We start from the raw sequence: 23,729 nt of genomic DNA on the forward strand, positions 1-23,729 counted from the left end.
AGTCAATCAGAGAACTTTTCCATTTCTCTGTGTACACATCCATAATGGTTGTACCAATTCAGACATAAGATTTCATCTTAAGAGACTTTGGAGTGCCATAGAACTGAAGTAAGCAGAAAAACTCAGCTAAGGTATCACAGAGTGAGGAGGAAATCCACTTTACCAGATTGCAATATAAACGCATCAAAACACACAGAAAAGTAAGTGTCCTGACACTAAGAAAAACCTCAGGATTGCTGTGTACGTTTTGCTTGTTTGTATGACGTTCTCAACATACACCGTGGCACTGCCTCCCCAGATACACAGACACATAGATAGCGTCGATCTCCCCACACAACAGTTTTAACATCTTCCATAGTTTTTCAGTCCACCAGATGGTTGGAGAGGGAGGAAAATATGAGAAGGGAAGAGAATGGGGGTTGCTAACCAGCTACTGTCCTTCAAGTACAAAGCCAGGGCTCCCCTGCTGACTCTTCACAGTGCAGGCCTGTGGGAAACCGCCAAACATGACTCTGCCTTCAGGCTAGGGTATAGCCCACAGTCTAAATCCTTTCTTATCCAACACCTTCCTCAGGAAATCAGCAGAACCTACTTCCCCTTCTCTTTGCAAGCTCCAAATCGATTGAATACAAACACTTGAAGTTCATGTTTAGAAGTGAAAATCAGTCAATTTAGAATAGAATAGAATAGAATAGAATAGAACAGAACAGAATAGAATATTTTCAGTTGGAAGGGACCTACAGTGATCATCTAGTCCAACTGCCTGACCAATTCAGGGCTGACCAAAAGTTAAAGCATGTTATTAAGGGCATTGACCAAATGCCTCTTAAACACTGACAGGCTTGGGGCATTGACCACCTCTCTAGGAAGCCTGTTCCAGTGTTTGACCACCCTCTCGGTAAAGAAATGCTTCCTCATGTCCAGTTTAAACCTCCCCTGGCTTTGAACTATTCCCACGCATCCTATCACTGGATCCCAGGGAGAAGAGATCACCACCTCCCTCTCCACTTCCCCTCCTCAGGAAGCTGTAGAGAGCAATGAGGTCACCCCTCAGCCTCCTTCTCTCCAAACTAGACAAGCCCAAAGTCCTTAGCTGCTCCTCATAGCACATTCCTTCCAGCCCTTTCACCAGCTTTGTTGCCCTCCTCTGGATGCATTCAAGGACGTTCACACCCTTCTTAAATCGTGGGGCCCAGAACTGCACACAGTATTCAAGGTGAGGCCGCATCAACACTAAGTACAGTGGGATAATCACCTCTTTTGACTGATTGTGTTTAATGCACCCCAGGATGCGGTTTGCCCTCTTGGCTGCCAGGGCACACTGCTGACTCATATTGGGCCTGCTGTCAACCAGCATCCCCAGATCCCTTTCTGCAGGGCTGCTCTCCAGCCACACCTCTCCCAATTTATACATCTGCCTGGCATTACTCTGTCCCAGGTGCAGAATCTGGCATTTGGACTAGTTAAATTTCATCCTGTTAATCATTGCCCAATGCTCCAATCTATCTAGATCCCTCTGCAAAGCATCTTGTCCCTCAAGACAGTCAACAGCATCTCTCAGTTTGGTATCATCAGCAAACTTCCTAATGGTGCAGTCAACTCCTGCATCTAGATCACTGATAAATATATTGAACAGAACTGGCCCTAGAATTGAACCCTGAGGAACGCCACTGGTGGCTGGTCGCCAGCCAGATGTAGCCCCATTCACTACAGCCCTCAAAGGCTCTGCCCTTCAGCCAGTTCTTCACCCAGCACACCGTGAACCTGCTCATCCCACAGCTGGACAACTTGTCCAGAAGGATGCTGTGAGGGACAGTATCAAAAGCCTTACTAAAACCCAGAAAAACTACATCCACTGCCTTCCCTTCATCCACTAGGCGGGTGACCTTATCATAGAAGGATATCAAATTAGTTAAACAGGACTTTCCCTTTGTGAACCTGTGTTGACTGTGCCTGACCTGTGCCAGTTCTGTTTAATATGCCAGTTCTGTTTAAGTGCCAGGTTGGATGGGGCTTTGAGCAACCTGATCTAGTGGAACTTATCCCTGCCCATGGCAGCAGGGTTGGAACTAGATCGTTAAGGTCCCTTCCAACCTAAACCATTCTATGATTCTATGAATATCTTTATCAATGATCTGGATGAGGGCATCCAGTGCACCCTCAGTAAGTTTGCAGATGACACCAAGTTGGGCGGGAGTGTTGATCTGCTTGAGGGTAGGAAGGCTCTACAGAGGGATCTGGACAGGCTGGATCGATGGGTCGAGGCCAACTGTATGAAGTTCAACAAGGCAAAGTGTCAGGTCCTGCACTTAGGTCACAACAACCAACGCCATGCAGCGCTACAGGCTTGGGGAAGAGTGGCTGGAAAGCTGCCTGGTGGAAAAGGACCTGGGGGTGTTGGTCGACAGACAGCTGAATATGAGCCAGCAGTGTGCCCAGGTGGCCAAGAAGGCCAATAGCATCCTGGCTTGTATCAGAAACAGTGTGGCCAACAGGACTAGGGGAGTGATCGTCCCCCTATACTCGGCACTGGTGAGGCCGCACCTCGAATACTGTGTTCAGTTTTGGGCCCCTCACTCCAAGAAAGACCTTGAGGTGCTGGAGCATGTCCAAAGAAGAGCAGCAAAGCTGGTGAAGGGTCTTGTATTGGGTTTGTGTGGCAAGGTTTTGGTAGTGGGGGGGCTAAAGGGGAGGCTTCTGTGAGAAGCTGCTAGAAGCTTCCCCTATGTCCGATAAAGTTAATGCCAGCGGGTTCCAAGATGGACCCACCGCTAGCCAAGGCCGAGCCCATCAGCAACAGTGGTAGTGCCTCTGGGATAACAGATTTAAGAAGGGGAAAAGAAGTTACAGGGGAGTAGCAGTTGCAGCCAGAGAGAGAGGAGTGAGAAGATGTGAGAGAAACAACTCTGCAGACACCAAGGTCAGTGAAGAAGGAGGGGGAGGAGGTGCTCCAGGCGCCGGAGCAGAGATTCCCCTGCAGCCCGTGCTGAAGACCATGGTGAGGCAGGCTGTCCCCTTGCAGCCCATGGAGGTCCACGGTGGAGCAGATATCCACCTGCAGCCCGTGGAGGACCCCACGCCGGAGCAGGTGGATGCCCGAAGGAGGCTGTGACCCCGTGGGAAGCCCACACTGGAGCAGGCTCCTGGCAGGACCTGCGGACCCGTGGCCCTGTGGAGAGAGGAGCCCACGCTGAAGCAGGTTTGCTGGCAGGACTTGTGACACTGCGGGGGACCCACGCTGGAGCAGTCTGTTCCTGAAGGACTGCACCCCATGGAAAGGACCCACGCTGGAGCAGTTCGTGAAGAACTGCAGCCCATGGGAAGGACTCACGTTGGAGAAGTTCATGAAGGACTGTCTCCCGTGGGAGGGACCCCACGCTGGAGCAGGGGAAGAGTGTGAGGAGTCCTCCCCCTGAGGAGGAAGGAGCGGCAGAAACAACGTGTGATGAACTGACCACAACCCCCCTTCCCCATCCCCCTGCGCTGCTCAGGGAGAGAGGAGGTAGAGAAAATAAGGAGTAAAGTTAAGCTTGGGAAGAAGGGAGGGGTGGGGGGAAGGTGTTTTAAGATTTGGTTTTATTTCTCATTATCCTGCTCTGATTTGACTAGCAATAAATTAAACTAATTTTTCCCCAAGTCAAGTCTGTTTTGCCAGTGATGGTAATTGGTGAGTGATCTCCCTGTCCTTATCTCGACCCACGAGCCCTTCGTTTTATTTTTTTCTCCCCTGTCCAGTTGAGGAGGGCAGTGATAGAGCGGCTTTGGTGGGCACCTGGCATCTAGCCAGGGTCAACCCACCACAGGTCTAGAGAACGAGTCTTAGGAGGAGCAGCTGAGGGAACCGGGATTGTTTAGCCTGGAGAAAAGGAGGCTCAGGGGAGACCTTATCACCCTCTACAACTACTTGAAAGGAGGTTGTAGCGAGGTGGGTGTCGGTCTCTTCTCCCAAGTAACAAGAGACAGGACGAGAGGAAATGGCCTCAAGTTGCGCGAGGGGAGGTTTAGATTGGATATCAGGAAATATTTCTTCACTGAAAGGGTTGTCAAGCACTGGAACAGGCTGCCCAGGGACGTGGTGGAGTCACCATCCCTGGAGGTATTTAAAAGACGTGTAGACGTGGCACTTAGGGACATGGTTTAGTGGTGGACTTGGCAGTGTTAGGTTTACAGTTGGACTTGATGATCTTAAAGGTCTTTTCCAACCTAAATGATTCTATGATGACTGCATTGTTCTTTAAATGCCTTTCAATAGTACCCAGTATGATCTTCTCCATAATTTTTCCAGGAACTGAGGTTAGACTAACAGGTCTGTAGTCTCCTGGGTCTTCCCTCACCCCCTTCTTGTAAATTGGAATAACATTGGCTAGCTTCCAGTCAGCAGGGACCTCCCCAGACTCCCAAGACCTTTGGGAGATTTTGTTGGGGTTTCCAGTTAGAGCAGATGTGCAATTCCCAGGTAAGACTTGCCAATGGACAGGCCAGCTGTGGGTCTGCCTATAGATTTAACTGTGAAGATTAGATCTGGCCCTACCTTCAATTTAAGAATGTGGTGACCAAGGATCAGCAGTCATGGGACACTTGTGATGTAATACCCTTACTCTCAAAGAAGGATAGACTTAGTAATGCTATTTAGTAATGTACCTTGTTATTCGTTCAGCTTGAATTCATTCTCCTTTCTCTATTTTATTTCATTTATTTTCTTACGCTGGATCACCCTTGGATTTCAGTTTTCTGATCTGCCTTCCCTATGATGGCAAAGACTATCACAGCTAACTAACATGGAAAGAAGTTGTACTGATTAACAATTTAAAGAGAAACTCTAATTATCATAAAATAAAGACTGATTATGATGGCTCTGAAAACCAAAATTGCTCTTTTGAACAAATCCACTGAAAAATATGATGTGGCTAGCACTTTGGATAAAGTTCAAAACTACCATGGACATAACGCAGAACTATACACAACGGTCTTGATTTTGATGCGACAGTAATTGCCTCTTCTTTTACAACAGAACTTCAGCTGAAGCCCATGTGGAAACAAAAAGTCAATGACTCTGACAAATGCAGCTTGAAATAACAAAATGTGGGTTACCTCATGTGCAGAAACTGGGGGATTAGATTCCGGACCATCTTTCTCAACTGCTGCAGATTTCAGGACTTGACTCTTCTGGCACACCCTTTGTTGAACCTGCTCCACATCTCTATATGACTGATTCTTGACATCATTAAGTTTCTCCTTTTGGTGTAAGAAAAATAAAAGAAACAAGTAACCAAAAAGCCCTAATCAAACCTGCTGAGTAGTAATTACAGTGCTTGAGATGACAAAGTTACAAAGCCCACAATTATAGGTAGATGAGGAAAACCACAATTACATCTCATAATTTATTGTGGGCAACGTTATGGCAAGGGAAACCATTTAGAAGAAGCAGTGCTGTAATTTTGTTATAAATTTTTAGAAAAATTGCAGATTGCAAGTGTTCTTCCTCTGACCTACACTGTTCATGTTTCGTTATTCTAAGCATGGACGTTGAACTGTGTACCCCTGGATGCAGTCTTGAATGCATTTTTTAAAGCGTTTAGCTTTTTCCTGAGGCTCCAATCTTGTACTTGTACTGTAGACAGAGTCTGTGGTTAGACACCCAGTCGATTACCGGGCAGGATATTCCCATGGGCAGCCCAGGGATTTGCTGTATGTACATGCTGAGGTATTTGCTGACTGTAAGTTCTGCCTGAGTTTGTTTATCATCTGGGGACAGATAAAACAAAACAGCCACCTACAGAAACTAAAGAATGGCAAATCCTTACAGCGTGACCATGGTGGAGAGCACAGCATCAGGGACCTATTGGTGCTGCACAGATATCTGAGCTAGTGGCTGCAAGTCAGATAGGATATGTACTGAAAGTAGCCCACCCGCAACCCAGAATGAACAAATTTACCCCAATTCTCAGCAAGCTCATGAGTGCACACTGTGCTCCATCTTGTCACAACTACACTGCTTTCAGCATCTCACACGGTTTGCTAAAACCGAAGGTCTGAGAAGAGTCTGGTCTTGTCTTCTCTACAACACCCATTCAGGGAGGGGATGACAGCAAAGAGACCCCTATTAGCTGTTTCATCTCCAACAAGAACTTAGCCTCTTCCCACTCATTATGGCTCCAGCTCTGCTCTAGTTTGTCGAAATTCCCCTTGCACCAGGGTGCACCAGACAGAATACAGCATTTCAAATGCAGCCTCATACGTGCAAAGTAAATATGTAAATAAGAAATCTAAATAAATGAAAGAGACTCAAGCAAAATAACAGTATTCAAGCAAAATGGTAAGAAGACTTCACAATACGTCCAGGTGACTTGGAATGAAATATCCTCAGCAAACCACTAATGAAAAAAAAAAATTCCCTCCATACTAACTTTAAATGTACCGGAAAGAATTCAGAGAGTTAACTCATGCTAAGTATACTGCACATCAGACAAAAATAGGTCAGTGTAACTTGAGTTTTTTATTATTTAATTATTAGTAGTATCATCCCCACTGCAACTAAACTGTATTACACACACCCTCAAATTCAATCACTCTTGTGTAATCTCATGTCCAGTTACCTCTGCTGGATGGGTTTCCTTTCTTGTTTCATCACCTTCAATACCAACACCATCCTGATGCCTTTCCAGTTCTGCTTCACCACCCTGAACTGCATGGTCCAGAACGTCCTCTTGGACCCTATTATGTTTGTCCATACCTGGGCTCTCTTTATCAGCCTCCCCCTGATTTGAAAAAATCAAAATGTTTACAACCAGTAAAAGTCACAGTCCAAAATCTAAGTTTACTAAGGAACATCCAGAAGCTGTCTAGTCTATCTTCAGTTTAGCTTAATGAATGAAGGAAAAGGCTGAGGTAACCCAAACCCAGAGTCTCTTGGAAATGCCTGCTCAGATCAGTTTGCCATATTGGGACCTTAATCACTATGAAACAGTTTCAGGACAAACCAAACAGGAGGAAGTGCTCACGTGATTTTTAATACTGTCATAGAAGTTTCTGCTTAGATACATGTGGCAACTCAAACTATTAATCTTGCTCCTCCAGAAATCCCAGTACAGATGGTTTTCACTCTGATATTTTGATGGTCATCTCTCCCAGCTACTGTTATCTCTCAATGATCAGGTCAACGAGGGAGTTCTCCAAATCGTTCCCTCAGCTTTGCACACACGAAGTCATTTACAGTGTGAATGTCCTGAGGTCCCCTAAAGATCAGCAGTTCCAGGTTAGTGACCTCTCATTATCTACGTTGTGCGCGTGGGTAACAAAACCTGTTGAAATCACAGGTATGTTGCAGGGTTTGCATCATGGAGAAAGTGGGTCCAAGCCCTGGGGGCTTGTACAGAATTTCACATTGATCTCTTGCACACTTCACATGTGCAAGGCTGAGGGCATGGTTTGGAGAACATAATTTATCATTCCTTTCATCAGGTAAGGAAAATACGTCTCTATAAGTCTACAAATTTTAAGGAATTACATATGCATTTCTAGTGAACACAGACACACACACATATATATATACACGCTGACATGTATTAGAACGTATCTGTCAGTCACCTGAACAGTCTGCCCCAATCTGTCCTTGCTTTGATGGATACCCTGTAATGGGATGTCTGACGATACACTGCTTTCCTCCAAAAGTGGATCATTTTGCTTCTCTTTCTCTGACATATTTCCATTTACATCTTGACCCTAAGAGAAATGGTATAAAAGAAAACCTGCTTGTGTGACCATAAATATTGTATCTTAACATTAAATATCTGAATGGCACAAATTATTATCTACAAAAACAAACAGGACAAATACGGTGCTGCAGTTCTAAACAAGTCTCACTGGTTTAATAGAAGCTCTCAAAGTTCTTTGGCAGAGGCGTATCTGCAATTTTCTCATCTATACACCTTCTCCCTTTGTGTCCTGACCAAGGATACCTGCTCTAATTACATGCAAGAGAAAGCTATACGCAGGTTGTGTTTAAAGGGAAAACTGCAGTTTTGAATAGACATTATTGGCTTGTTACAGACTCATTATAACAAGTTAAGGGAGTTCTTCTCTACATCTTTGATTTATACACATATATTTACAGAAGGCTTAATTTCAATGAAATTAAGGATGCAATATAGGATGCAATATACAAAAGGCATTTGAGAGACAGATGCCTCTTTAATCGGCCTTCCACTGTCATTACGGTCAACAAATATACTCACATCATGCATTTCCAAAGGCTGCTTTAACTCCACTGCTGTGGGGCCCTCTTCTGCAGCGACAGGAGTATCAGAAGTGATCTGTATCTCTCTCTTCAGCATTGTATCTGCCTTATCTTCCATTTGTATTTCATTACCAAACTCATCTTTTAACTCAAGGGCTTCACTGAAAATATTTTCCTCCTTTTGCTTGACATTTTCAAGTCTTTCTTCCAGACTCCTGTGTTCACTCTGAAGTGTTTCAATCTCATCCTTAATAAACTTCTGTCCTGGTGAAGAGGTGTTTTGTTTAACAGTTTCTGCTAAAACCAAAATCTTCTTTAACGTGTCTTCGCATCGACTAAGAGGTCCTTGTCGTTCCTTTAAACACAAAGAAAACGTTTTATTGAAAAGTATCTTCACTCAACATACTTAATGCTAAGATCTAAAGTCAATCACTAAAATCACAAATATTTGTCGTGAACAACAAACTGTGCTGAAAAGTACATGCAGACCTATTTGCTGCAGAAAGTCAAATACTAAACCAGTAATTTTAGTCAGCCATTTTTATGAACAGAGAACACCTGAAGCTATAAGCATTATGACAATGATAAAATAATCAGATAGTATGCTGTGAGGTGCATGGTGATCTTCCCAAGTTCTGAACAGATAATCCCCTCCCTCTCCTATTCCTTTTTACTTGTTAGAGGTATAGCAAATTCTGGAGGAAAGGGAATTGCAGTGATCCATATCTGAGTTATGGTTTCAGCTTTCAGTAGCTCTCTACACTCACAGCTACAAGACTGTTATCTACTCTGCCAAAGCGCAAAAGAATGTCTACTTATGCATGAAGGACACTTCTTAAAACTGAACTTGGCTCACTGACATTTTCCTAAGCTTTCTGCTCTGGCTAATTTAAAGACACTTAGATCAAACTTAATGATCTCTTTCCTCATTATGCCCAGAGAGAAAAAAAAAACCCAACCAACCAAACTGAAGAAGCCTGTGTGCTTGAGCTAGGACAATTCTACCTTCAGTTCAGCTGACAGTAAAGGTCCACTCAGTTCATTAAGAGTAGTCTTAGGTCTACAATTATCTTGATAAAAGGAACACCACATGTACTTTATAGTTCAGAAAGGTTTCTTAGTTTTTCAGTTTGACACCACTAGCAGTTCTCTTTTATAAATGTGATGGTCTCTACAAGCCTCTAAGGCATGGACCCACTTTCTCCATGATGCAAACCCTGCAACATACCTGTGATTTCAACTGTTTTTGCTCAGCTGATGGTTGTTCCGTTGCTGGACCTTCACAATCAGCAAGCTTCTCAGAGACAGTTTTCAGCTCAGTGCTCAAGCCTGTTACCATATCCTGAAACTGCTGGTGCTCTTGAACATGACTTTCCAATGTCTGCACTATGGTCTAGAAACCAAGGAGTTTCTAGGATTAGTCCACCATTAGCTCAAACAAATATAACTCATCCACAGACTGTCACAGCTTTTCCAGGACCTTAGCAGCACAAAAAACTTGCTTGTTTCCCATAAAATAACCAGCTAACCACAGGTGCACAAAAAATATCTTGCCCTCTTCCCAGCACATCATGGACTCCACCATGAACAAAATCTTCATGAGCAGCAGGAAGCAGAAGAGTTTGCATTCCATAAGAATATACTTCTAAAAGATATGTTTTCTATTCAAAATGGATGAAAGATTAGATGTGGAATGCCACATAGGGTGCAAATGCAATTTGCACTAAACTGGGTGGAACAAATAACAAGCAAGATGCAGGAAAAGCCATTCATCCTTCCAAAAGGAAAAAAAACTACCGTGCCTTGGAGATTATAGGAACAAATGCTTCATACTATACCTATCTGAATCTGTCTATACAGGTATAAAGTGTTCTTCACACTTACCTTGGTCTCATTTGTGTGAGAGAGAGAGAGAGGGAGGGAGGGAGGGAGGAAGGGAGGAAGGGGGGAATTCCCTGCCTTTCTACAGAGGAACTTCCACCACTCCCAGTTTTACCCATAAACTTGCCAGCTGAATGACACTACAGGCAAACAGTGAGAACTGCAATCAACAGGCATACCCATAGTCTCATAAGGATAGAGAGTGAGGTTCCAACCTGTAGCTGGCTGAGCAGATTTTCATGTTGGTGCTTTAATTCCAACCATTCCACCTCTGTGAAGCAGGGATCCCCAGTGTGACCCTGTAGGTGATCTTCCTGGCTTTTCAATTCATTAAATCGGGAAGTTAAGTCTTCTGCTTTCTGCAGGAGGTCGGCATAGTTTGTCAGCTGAGCTTGCTTCTCCTGCAAACCAGGCTGAAGGGCAAAACCTATCTCCTGTTGCTGTTTCTCCAGTTCAGTTAGAGCCAGCCTCAGATCTTCTTTGCTTTGCTCATATTGCTCCTTGTTGAACTGAAGTTGCTCTTTAGGGCTAAGAAAAAATATTGCATTAAAAAAATTTTTATTCATTACCTACAAAATATCAAATTGTGAACAAGTCAACCATTAGAATGAACTTGAGCATACTGAATACTTTTCTTCAGGTTTTAAATTACTGATCAGCTTTAGACTGGAATTTTCAAGCTGATGAAAATGAAAAACACTGAAGTTATTGCTACTGAACTGGACTTAAATGCAGGACAAGTGACTAACCCTCTTAAACCTTAACCTATAAACCCATAGTTTCTAGCATCTGAGATGTGATGCTCATGCTCTGTATTCTTCTGCTTTTCATTACAGCAGAAGTTCTCTTTAAAAACTACTATATAGCTATGAATCTATTTTCCTTGACAACTTCTGATGACAGTCTCCTGAAAGGGACTGTTCTGTAGAAGATAACACATTGCATTGGTTGAGATGCAATGTCGGTTCAAGGACATTACAGCAGACAAGTATCTTGAAAGTGTCTGCATATGCAAAATCAGAACTTCAGTTTATATTCACACAACACACCTGGAATCATCTGACATATTTTAAAGGATCAATTTGGCTCTCAGACACAGTTGCCACAGTGCCAGCAACACTAAAGTGCCTTTGCTGACTTAACAATACCAGCTGCCACAGCCAAGAAAGCCTCTCACAGAGCCAGAATAAACCAGGCTTTAAAAACTCTACTTTAAAAATCCCAGCCTCCTGGATTTACCCCAAACTCTCTCCTGAAGCAGCACAAATCTATGCAAAGGTAGATCCCACCTCTGCTGGGGGACCATGCCTGGGGCACAGAGCCCAGATCACATTGCAGGGAAGGGCCACCGCAGTGGTTAAATCAGTGCACCCTCACTGCACAGTCTAATGAAACAAGGAGCATTGGGTGCACATATATAATTTTTTTTTTTTTAAAAGAGTGGCTGAGCTACTTCAGTATCAAAAGGGAATCTGAGGCCAGCTGGCCAGACCCCATCAGCTGTCCTGCCACCCCCCTTACACCTCCTGGCTACACCCCCCACTTGACCGTTCAATTCAAACTGTGACCTGCCCCTCCACAATACTGCAGAAATACAAGAATTTTTGTAGGTAACTTGTTCTGCCCCCAAAGAACATAAATTCAATGGAACTGGTGCAGGAAGAAGAGAAGAAAGCCAATATAGCAGTAAGTGATCTGTACTGCCTCTTGGCAAATTCCACATTACCTTCTATATTCAGTGGCTAGCTGACAGGTGCTTTCCCACTTGTTCTGGAGCTCAGAAATAGTCTGTTGAACCACTGGCTTCTTATTTTTCTCATTTGTCATTAAAGCTTCTCCTAGAGCTACCATGTTCTGTATTTTGGCCTCTCCTGCATCTTTGAGAGCCGTGATTTCCTGTATTAAACAAGAAGCAGAAGCAGTACAGATACAACTATTTTTGGTTACAAAATAAAAGGTATTGCCAATGATTTTTTCATACTTTGTACACTGCTGTTCCAGACAAAAGAATTCTTCCAATATATCACGTAACTGATACACAAACAGATAGATCATCTAGTTTTAGAAAGTCTGGGATAATGAACCTGATTTATTAATTATTCTCTACATAACAAAACCAATATTGTGTGGACAAATTAAAAAAATGCTCCAAATCTTACGGAGAGATATTTGTCACAATACTACCCCTTCCACAGAATGAAACATGTAAATCCCAGCATCCTCATCCTAAGCTGTCAGAGAGGGGACACACCAAAGAGGACATTGGGGCCTGAGAGAGCCACCCAGGCAGTGGAGCTGCCCAGCACAACGGCACTGCAGGACACCCGAAAAGCCACACACTTTGCAGAGGCTCTCCAGATGCCCCAGCTACGTTACTGACCTCTCTCTCCACCTCTGGAGCAGGCTATGATGGGAAGGCGCAAGGCCACCAGCACCTTATGAGTTCAGTCCTGCTCCACCCAGAGATGCAGCAGAGAATCTCATGTTATGCGCATAAAAAACGATGCAAACCCCCCCCAAAACCCCAACCCCCCCAAACAAACACCCCCCCACAAATAAGCCACAAAACCACAGGCAATCAGCAGTGACAGTATCTTTTACAAGGAACTGACTCATCTCATCAACCATTCCCCTGATATTAGCATGAGCTGTGAAGTGGAAAAGGAATATATTTAACACGATACCTTTATCTGATTAATCCTTTCGTCCGACAGCAACTTGCTTTCCTGTGAACCCAGGTTATTAACAGCCTCCTCGAGCTTTTTGATCCAGCAAGAAACATCCTGGGCAAGTTCTTCAAAATTTTGTCCTTCCACTGGAAGTCTCTCAGTACTCCCTGCCATTTCACTTACATGTGTTATCAGTGTCTGGTATCTACTAACAAGATCACTGGCTTCTGAAACGGTTTCACATTCTGTGAGCCCAGCCTCCCTCAAGGAATTTACTAGCTGAGCCATGGAGTCAAATGGTTTTCTGAAAAATACAAAAAATTAATGAACAGCTATTTGTTGTAACAACATGAAGCAATCTTCTTTAGAGGACAGTTCTTAGATAGAGACCAAAGAAAACAATACCTCTGCATTAATAGTGTTTTATAGAAGTTTTCAAGTTTTGTCTCATCTTTTTTGATCTCTTCTAGTTTTTCTTCCTGAGCAGTGAGCCATTCTTCCAAGACTGTGCTGCTTTCTTCAAGGCTAAAGAGAGTATAAATACAGACACAGGTCAAAATGAGAGGCATTACACGACTAAAACCTGCTGAGAGCAGTGTTTCGCTGAAAAAGTAACATAAATACCACATGCCTGATCAAGCAAAATTTTAAGCACAAGCTTAATTTTAAGTATCTCGGTTCATGTCACTGAAACTATCCATAAGCACATACTCCCATACAACACTAAGTCTGCTATGAAGCAAAAAACACATGAAGCATACAACAAAACACTCACTACTACACTTTATTAAAACACCGTCTTTAATAAAAAACAGGCTTGTTTGCCTTTCACTATGGCTGTCTAATAATGAATCATTTTATATCGCTTGTGATTAAAATGTCAGAAACTACATTAGTTCCCTACCTACTGAGCTGCTGGAGAGAAGCACCGAGTTCCTTTTCCCGTTTCTGACATTTGGAGATCAATCTTTGCAGTTCTGCTTCTTGATCTCTCACACGGCTGTTAAGGTGGTTAATGCTTGCTTTGGGCAAGTAATGCTTCACTTTATTCAATAAAGTTTTAACCTCTTGGATATCTCTGTCTTTTCCTTCAGATGTTAGGAAGCGCTGAATAAGAGCACAAACACAAGATACATTTGTCAAATTTGCTGTTGTATAACAGATATTTATGTTACAAGAGTTTTTCAACTCCTGTTATCTCCACCAATATTTTCTACAGCAATTCCAGTTCTTGAAAAGGAATACATGTTAATTCACAGTTTGCTGACTATTCCACTTGTATATGGAAAAGTTGCTGTTTGTAAAATAAGGAGAAAGTGAAGTAGACGACTTGGATTTTCTTCTCTACAGCACAAATACACACAGGAGAAATAGGCAAGCAGCATTCAAATCTAGCACTGACATCACTATCTCTTCTTCTGCGACTTAACTGTGATTGCTTCTTGCAGATGTTGTGGCTTTTCCATCTCTTTTCTGTTGATTGTGACTTAGAGTGAAAATCCGGCTACAACAAAGTCAATGCAAATTTTTCATGTTGGAGTCCAACGGGGGTCAGAATTTCATTTTACTCTCTACATATTTGACTTTCTGCATCTTTGCACACTGAAGTACTTGGTCAAGGTCCATTGACTTTCACTAACTAATGTCCTGTGTCTCACTTGCCCAACTATGTCTGAACTTGAACACTGATACTCGATTTTAACAAAGTTTTATTTTCATTCCACATATTGTCCTAATGCTTTAAGTTACATGAAATGTTCTTTCAGCCTCAAGTTACAAAACCACTGTAGGTGAATTCACTCGAAGAATAGTCTCCTGTGTAAAAAAGTAAAACTTCAAGAACAATCAGCTTTAGAAATTAGAACATTTTAATACTTTACCTTTAGCCTCTGCAGTCTCTCTTCCAGTATTGCTTTTGTTTCTGAGGGGTCAAAGCAGTCCTTCAAAGAAACCTGAGTGCTGCTGAACCAGTCATTAAAATTCTTGCACTGACCTGAAAAAAAGATACATTCCAACTTTCTTTATTAATTGTATTCTGTAAAAGAAAATCCTATTTAACATTAAGATTTCAGACAATTTGTAATTACATTTATCAGTTCTACTGTCAAAGGTTGCTTTTCACTACAGACAATGTGACAGAAAACGCTGCAGTTCATACTTTTTTTTACCCAACATTAATTGACAATAAACCCACCTGTTCACTTGGGAGGGACAGTCTGCTATACATAGCAGTTTCAGTAAACAAGACCTGGATTAGCCTATTGGCAACTTTTCTCATTTCCACACAAAAAAATATTACTCAAAAACTATTTGAAGATGAGACTACCTTTGGGCCTAATTCTACACCTGCACAATCCCGTGTCTGCATCAAACAAAAAAGTAACTAATAATGCTATTCATTCTCATAACTAAGATTAAATAAAAAATGACTGGAAAAAATGAAAACGTTTGACTTCTGTATTTTTAAATGAAATGTTCTGACATTTGCTCCTGAATTATACTTTATATTTCTTTTATCTATTTTTTTAAATGTAAAAATAAGAAACAAAATACTTTGATTCAGATTGAGTCGTTTGTTGGAATCAAAAGCTATTTTTATCCAAATCTTTATCTTGTTCAGATAGCAGTTTCAGATACCGAACCAAAAATAAATTAGTTGCATAACCTTTAAGTGATGATGATGGTCAATACAAACCTATAAAGCTACATAAATGTGAAATGTGTTTGCTTACGGTTCAAAACACCGATAAAGTGATCTTGAAACACATGTTTCTTCTTATTAAATAAATCAGTGACACATTTAAGCTGCTTATTTAATTCATCCACATCAGGACAATCAGTCTCTTCTTGGAGTAATGTCACATGGTGTTCTTGTTGCAGAATTTTCTGGTGTATCTCCTAAAGTTAAAAAAAAAGGACAACTGTTAAAAAGAAAATTTTGAAGTGCAAGGAGAAGTTCACTATACAGAGCTGCTTTAGTATAAACTAGAGTTTTACAAAAGGGTTTAGTCCTGCCTATGTGTCAAAATGATTTCTTAAAGTATATTGACATTAACAAGGCAATTAATAGGTAGATATAAGCACTAAACTCTCCTTGAGCAGTGTGTATACGTCTGTATGTATACATAATCACACATACATTCACTCATGCACATTTTGGCATCGCACAGAATAGATATGTGTAGTGCACAGTAATATAGTATGTTCCAGAGCATATAATACCTAGAAGCTATAATGCCTTAGCTGGCATAGGCACTATTCCACCCCTAAATGCTTTACTCTGTATGTCAAGTCCCTGTGGGTTGAAAGATAACTTAGAGGGAGCTGGGAGAATTAATTAAAAGCTATATCTTTTTTCCAATGCTTGTGATTTCACTGCCCCAAACACTGGTGATCTGACACCCAGAATGTGCATAATCCACTCACTGCTCAACAGGAGGTTTAAAACTTGCCAGCCTTGAACCTCCAAGCAGGAAGCAGCTCTTTCTTCACCTCTCTCCCTGGTGCAAAGAGGATAGAAAGTTGGCTGAAATTGCCTACTGGGAGCTCCCCTTGCTGGCAGGCTCAGGTGGCACAAAGACAACCTCTGTATATTACCCAGTCTTGGAAAAGATACAACCCAGTACCCCCACTACTGCTTCAAAATATCTTGGGTGGTATACTGTTGTCATGCCTATCACTAACCATTTCCAATAGCTGCAAGAGTTAACTAACTACATCTGATAACATTCAGTGGAAACAGGCTTGTCTTTCGTGTTTCTGGCAGCTTCAGGAAATATTCAAGCCAAGCTCTTCACTTGAGTTATTCTAGCAGTTTACAACATATACAGGAGAAACACTTATGAAGACTTGCCCAGGAGAGAAATAATGAACGAAATTATAAAAGATGCATAATTTGTGGCATGCTACCTCTAATTTAGTAAAGATCTCTAAGGTGTCAGAAGGAGATAAAGCTTTTAAAAGTGATTCAGTCATTCCAATCTGTGTCTTGGCCAGATCAAGGTCTCCTTTTAGTTCTGCTGTATTCACGCTGAGTTCACTGGTCCCCTGCTTCGTTGACAAGAACTCTTTTATTAGTTCCATTTTTTGCACAACAGATGATCTGATGACCTTAAAATTGGAAATAAATACATGTAAGAAAGTATACTGGATTGATTTCCTAGAATATTACAGAACTCCATGATAGACATCAAAAGCAATGACATAATGTGAAGTCCAGACATTTCAATCACAGTTTGTTCCAGTTTCTTTCCCTCCCACTCCACAAATTGAAAAATAATAGTATTTAAGCCCTGCTTTTCTGAGGAGGAATGATCTCAGTTCATCTTTATTAGTGACGCATTTACTGGTGCTGTTTTACTAACAAATTTATTTGTCAGTCTACTCCAGTGTCTATTCTCAGCAGGATAAAGGCCTTACATGTGCTTCGGCTACCATGAAAAAGAGGGTGCCAGCTCTCTCTGTAACACACCTCCCTGCAGTGGTCCCACTGGGGCAAATTCCCCACACCGATCCAAAAAACAGGCAAGGACAGCAGAGAGGTGGGGAGCTCTGGCTCGAGACTAGTCACTAAGGAGCAACAGGTCCTTAACCTTATCCTTAAGGCTTCCGCAGATTTGCATGAGACAGCAACTCAATGGGATCATGGCCACATGCTGAAACACCACCCCAGGGGGCTCAGGGCATCTGGTGCTCCCGAGGAGCATAGTGTGCACGCTACAAGGTTGCAGAGTCCTTTCCTAAGCTCCTTAGATCACTTTACCCAGTGAAACTCCTCTGAGTTCACTGCCTGCTGAGGATAAACACACAAATAGCCAAACTGGGTCAAGCTCAAGGTGCATCTGACGGACACTGGGAGCGGATGCTTAGGGAACTGGTATAGGATCAAGGTAGGCTAACGCAGTCTCAAACAGTGGAGAAGGATTTATTCTTTGCTGTGTGAAGTTAACACAGAAAGATGAAGATCTCCTTGTGATATCCCAAAGGCAAACATCACAGTAAACACCACTCTATGCAAATAGCTACATACCACCAAGCTACGTCAAGCCATATCCAGGTAAAGGTACAGTTTAAAATAGTCAGCACACTGAGCTGCTGGGATCCCCAAAGGGGTGACGAGGTCCATTGTGCCTTGTTCTTGGCCAATAGCTAAAAGCCAGATATCACTGATATTGGCCTCTTTCAGCATGCCTGCTAAACAATTGGGTCAGGTCTAAGTCCCTAAAAGGCACAGGACTGAGAGAGGCCTTTGTGTTTAAAATGACAGGTTTTGTTCTAACAGCTTGAGAAAGACAACAAATGAAACGTCACCACTAATAGCCAACAAAATGCCTCCAATTCTCTTTGGGTAGATTTAAGTAAAACCAAGAAATAATCGTGGCAAAGACGATACTCGAAGCAGAGCTATAGTAATAAGTAATGGCATATTAGCTGTAAAAGCTTCTTCTTACCTGTAGCTCCAGTGGAGGTTCATTACTATTCAGAAGTTCTTCTATCTCAGCCACCGTGTTGTCAAATTTCTGGAGTTTCTGCTCTTGGACTCGTAAGCATGCCTAAAGGCGGAAAAAAAACATTGGTAACTATGTTTCCCCCCAAATTAAATTTCCATGTTTCTGTTAGAAAATTATATTACTAATATTCTAATTCTGCATTTTGGCATATAGAGCTCCCACAACTGGTCCATTTCCTGATTTTCATTTTAGCCATTTAGATATTTTTTTGTATTAGTCAGAAACACTCTATGTTTCTCAGGCAAAGCAGTTAATGCAAATCTAGCATAAATTTAACAATCTTAATTATTTTACTTCTATACTAACCCAAGTAAGTTTGCAGGAAAATAATCTTAATTTTGTATTTATTTCTTGCTGCTTCCATTAAAAAGGGATATTCTCAGATGTTATAGACTTAAAGTCAAGAATTGGCATCCTGATGATACACTTTGGTAGGGATGTGATAAAATACAACACATGCTGTAAGCACATTTTTAATGTAAATCCTTTGTATATGAAAAGACCTCTACTCATTTGAATGGATTTTGGAACAAGCCAGTAACGTGAAAGTAAAATACCAGCTTCAACTTATGAAACAGGATATATCTAAAATAGTCACATTGTCTCATATTCCCAAATCGGTATTTCAAACTCCCTCAGGACAAAGTATTCCTTTGCAGTCTCTCTACAAGCAATCATCAAAATCCATTCACGTGCTGCAGCCCTTAAAAGAGTTCCCATTTGCATACTGGCTACACGGGAAAGCAGAACTTCTCTCACATTATTTATACTGAAATTATCTTTAAATATACAGTCAAATAATTCATTACTCTGTTCTTTTGTGATAGGCTTCTTGAAAGCACATGCACGGGTGCTCTGCTGGGCAGTCACAAAGGACCCTGGGATTCGATCCTATGTAACATGATACACATTGCAACAGTTGGGGTTTTTTGGTAATTAACATTAATGTAGAGATGTTTCAGGATCAACAACAAAAGAAATAATAATAAATTGATAAATGAACGTGATGCCTCTGCACCTGAAATCATTTTACAAAAATACCAATGCACTGAGTTCAGTTTTCTCTCCTTCTCTTCCGCTTTTATAGTAGCTCATGGGAAACCTGGTTTCTCCCTCCCTTGCCCTCTCCTCCCCTCTCTTTTGAGAAGTATCCTCTTGCATGGGAGCAGCGGAGTAACCTTAATGCAGCCACATCCAGCACAACCCTTCCTAAGCACCAGTAGAGGCACGTCAGGGGCATGGTCACATCATGCCGGGCTTGAGCAGTTTCCAGGTAACAAAATGGCTCTTAAGATGCAGTCGCCAGCTGGTGCATTTTTACTGGAGCCCTCAGGGACCTGAACTACCCCAGGTAAATTCTAACAATACATTGGTAAAGGCAATAAAAATGTGACAAAATATCCACCTCTGCACAGTGTCTATATTACTGTTTTCACTGGGAAGATCTATATACACAGAACACCTTGGCTTTTTACTGCTCTGCAAATTAAAACAAATGAGCAGCGCTAACAGTAGCAGTAATGCAAATAAGCATAACAAAAAACAGGGCATTTGTAACGTGTAAACACTGAGAAAAAACTGCCTGCACATTTTCAATGTATTTATGTCTCAACCCTACTCCAGCAGGAAATTATTTTTGTTTAGTAGATACTGGCTATAACCACAGCGAAGCAGCACAGCTGGCCAATTATGGCCCTGAAGTCAGAAATTAAAATATTTACCCCCGTATATGAGGCTCTTCAATGACATAAAGCTAGTGCATGTGTTTTTACACCCAACTGCACCCCGATAGCAACAGTTAATGCTATAATCTGTGCAAAAGGCGCATAGGCAGCCCAGGATCTGCTGATGTCTGCCCGCATGCAGCCCCTGGAGACCCTCAGCAGCCAGCCACTATCAAGGCTGCATTAAGTTACACTGGGGAGCACACCTGGACAAGGATCACAGGAGCAAATAAGCCACCTCTGCAACCTCTTCTTGAACTGTGCATCACCAAGTCATTTCTGAGGCTCCAGTATCTTCACTGATAGGCAATTTCTAACTAGAAAACTAATCATTAGCCTATACACACTCTCTTCCCTTTCTTCTCCAGGCACAAGGAAATATATGCACCACTGTACTCCAGACTACAAGCTTTCCAGGCCTTCTCTTTGCTGTATGTTGCTACACCACAAAGGAATGACGGGGCTTTTGTAGTCTAAAGCAGCATTTGCAGTGTTCCATTAATTTACAACAATTTAGTATACATATACGCTATCTATTAGTTTCCAAGACCTGTATCCCCAATACATTATGCAATATCTTCAGTGAAACTATCCATGCAGATACAATTGTAAATGTTATAACTTCCTCTGCTTTTGCAGTCCTGATATTTCTATGCAATGTGCATGTTTATATTCCGAAGTCCATATCACTGCAGTATAACTTAAGGGTAAAAAATTTCCATTCAAATTACCTTCAACTGCGTAAGGTCCTCTTCGGTCAGACAATGGTCTTCTGCGTTCTTAAGTTCTGCATTTGCCCAAGCGTCGATTGTGCCAGATAAACTAAGAAGTTTGTCCCACAAAGCCTGAGCTCTTCCCAAATTATCACAGTAGTTTTCAGTCTTTTCATTGATCTGCCATGAGATTTATATACAGAAAATACACACAGATTTCAAAAATGTTGAGTTATATTCTAAAAGCAAATGCAGCATAATAAAATCTGAGCGAGATGAAACCACCCACAAAAACAAGTGTGGCAAGGGAAAAACAAATCTCATGTGTCTTCACAGTGAACTGGTCATGGAGAAGGTATTTAAATCCCTGCCACACATGTCGCCAAACATACCAATCACAACGGCAGCTTGCCAGTTTTAAGGCAGGTTTAGGAAGGAGCCTTGCTCATTAATGTTTATCTACTCTCAGTAAATACCATCTAATCTCAGTATTGATGCACTGCTTAGATTGACAGTGGCAAACATTTCTCACCAAAAGCACCAGCACTGTAATTCTCCAGATTGTCTCCAAGTCTAAATCCACAGAAGTTGTTATGGAAGCTTACAGATTCATGCAGAAAGCACAAATATTGCTTTTCTGCATTTCCTAGAATTATTTACTGTCAAGGAGTGCCCGTGATATAAATTACCTGAGCGATCAGAAACATTACACCAACAGACACTCTGCAAGCTTTGCTCTGGTAAACACTTGGATTTATCTCTTAAGAATCTTTGCCATATTGCACTTAATTTATTCCAAATATTACACACGCGTCAGAATCAATTACTATAATGCATAACAGATAAGACCACCCTGATAATTTACTTTTTACATACATCTAGCCATCTGTCCACAATAATGTTAGCCTCATTCTCGAACGGAGGCTCCTCAAAGCTTCTCATTTTATTGAGCTGGAATTGAAGGTTTTTGCAGATCTGATTTATTTTGTCTACATCTTCAGAGTGATCATTAAATTCCTCTTTTGCCTCTTCAATCTGCGAAAAAGACCAAATGGATATTTACGAGCATGTTTACTTATGACTGTTTATTCAGCAAAACATTTTTAACTGATGTGCTGTTCTTTTTAGTTTAGAAAAACAACAGCATTACACAAAATAATCTATTTTATATAATATGATGAGACTAGGAATGTATCCAGTGTTGTTATATCCCTGTCATGCTGATAGGAACATTTCCCTGTTAGAAAGCCACATCATTCTGTTATTGGCTACAAAACAGCTGAGTGGGAACTATGGATAATATATTTCTGACTAAGATAGCCAAAACCACAGCTTGCTTTAAAAGTCGTAATCACAAGATCCAAGGGGACCGTACATCCATACACAGAACCCCGGTTACAGAAATAAACGATGCACAATGTAATAATAGTTTGAGATACTATTACAACTCTAAAAAATATAACCTGGCATTCTGATCGCCAGGTTTTGAACTACTTTTAAAAAAAAGCTTAAATCCTACTTAAACATAGCCATTGTCAAATATGCCATTGCCAGAAACTGAAATGTCCCTTTTTCCTACTTGTTATTTAAACACTAGACTGCTTCTTTGTGCTTAATTGTAACATCAGTGTTTACAAACAACATGGAAGCTCGCTGGAAAAGAAACACTGACCTCTAGTGTTAGGCAATTTGATATTAAAAGCTCTCCTTATTTCCCAGAGACGAGCATTACATCTTCTCATATAGATACTGCCAGCCACTGAGATAAGGGGAGGCATGGCAGAGCAGCACTCACAAACCAGAACAAGGCAGAGAATCTTCTCTGTTATTATTTTATATAATTATAAATAACAAATCATCAGCACTCAAGAATATGCCTTGTACCATGCCGCAGCTATTGCGGACCACAATTCTTAGAGTGGGAGTTGCAAAACTCAAGGTGAGGAGTAAGGGTTGTTAACAGAGCCAAGGGTCTCCATACAAGCAGCGGCCAGGGTATGCAGGAGATCTCCCCTGCAGCCGGAGCCCGAGTGATCCCAGGTGCCAAAGGTCTCACTGGTGAAACCAAGAAAAAAACGTGCCTCAGCTGAAGGCGGGGTGGCACACATGGACACCATCCCATTGCCTGAGGGAAGAAACCGCTTACATTCCTCCTTAAATTTAACCATCACAGGCACTGCCTGAGAGCAGATGTTCCTGAATGATATGGGTGATGCCTCTCAGAAAGCCTAAAAATGGGATCTGAACAACCAGTTACATAATTCAGCCAGGAAATGTGAAACCTGTACAGTAAAATGGTCACGATGGATGTGCTGCTGTTCACTAATCCATTAGCCATTGACAACTATGTCCAGTGGTTGTATACATTTGGCCAAGAAGAATGTAGCTGGCTGTCAAATTTTTGCCTGAAAAAGTGGTAAACTTTAAAGTAAATGAGGGGGTGTCCAGCAATACCTGCTCATTCAGTCTCATCAGCTAATGTAAAAGCTACTGCAAATGTTTAACTGCTATCAAAAGACAGCATGGAGCAAATGTCAGTTACAGAGGCCAAGGCTCTTGTATAGAAGGTCTGTCTTCTAAGCAGCTTTGTAACATAGGAGAAGCGAGGGGAGAAATACCGAACTATGTCGTTATGGCCTCCAACCGCAACACAGTTTGGTCAGCAAAGTCAGTGTAACGGCAGAGCTTCATGCTGCAAATGTAACCAGCTGGAGGAAATACTATATCATCAGCCCAGTCAAAACCATTTTGGCCTCCAGAAGTCCACATCCCAAGGCAGCACCATGCTGGCAATCCCCAAGCTCTCTCTGACCGTGGTGGCAATGACATACAGCAAGGTACACAAGCTCCAGCCTGGGAAGCAGCATCTCTCATGGCCCAGTCTCTGAGCAGATGTGCCACACTGAGACAGCCTTACGGCTCCTGTTCCTGATCCTGCTTGCTTGGGGCTAGCTGAAGATCTCTGCACAGCACTGCATGGTGCAGACAAACCCTGC

The 23,729-nt window shown here is 41.9% G+C and overlaps 1 protein-coding gene across 1 annotated transcript in view; it reads right to left on the reverse strand.

Moving 5' to 3' along the window:
• SYNE2 (spectrin repeat containing nuclear envelope protein 2) overlaps positions 1-23,729 on the reverse strand; it is a 183,772-nt gene that overhangs the window by 119,819 nt on the left and 40,224 nt on the right. The window contains exons 31-46 of the mRNA XM_050898321.1: positions 21,610-21,768; positions 20,752-20,913; positions 18,237-18,338; positions 16,696-16,896; positions 15,519-15,684; positions 14,667-14,779; positions 13,691-13,893; positions 13,192-13,311; positions 12,802-13,090; positions 11,844-12,013; positions 10,333-10,645; positions 9,465-9,629; positions 8,235-8,591; positions 7,588-7,722; positions 6,602-6,758; positions 5,092-5,246 (exon numbers count right to left, since the gene is read on the reverse strand). Of these exons, the coding sequence (XP_050754278.1) occupies positions 5,092-5,246; positions 6,602-6,758; positions 7,588-7,722; positions 8,235-8,591; positions 9,465-9,629; positions 10,333-10,645; positions 11,844-12,013; positions 12,802-13,090; positions 13,192-13,311; positions 13,691-13,893; positions 14,667-14,779; positions 15,519-15,684; positions 16,696-16,896; positions 18,237-18,338; positions 20,752-20,913; positions 21,610-21,768 (2,967 nt within the window). The remainder of the gene's footprint in view (positions 1-5,091; positions 5,247-6,601; positions 6,759-7,587; positions 7,723-8,234; positions 8,592-9,464; positions 9,630-10,332; positions 10,646-11,843; positions 12,014-12,801; positions 13,091-13,191; positions 13,312-13,690; positions 13,894-14,666; positions 14,780-15,518; positions 15,685-16,695; positions 16,897-18,236; positions 18,339-20,751; positions 20,914-21,609; positions 21,769-23,729) is intronic.

This window comes from Gymnogyps californianus, chromosome 5 (genome assembly GCF_018139145.2).
Source record: "Gymnogyps californianus isolate 813 chromosome 5, ASM1813914v2, whole genome shotgun sequence".
Taxonomy (NCBI): Eukaryota; Metazoa; Chordata; class Aves; order Accipitriformes; family Cathartidae; genus Gymnogyps; species Gymnogyps californianus.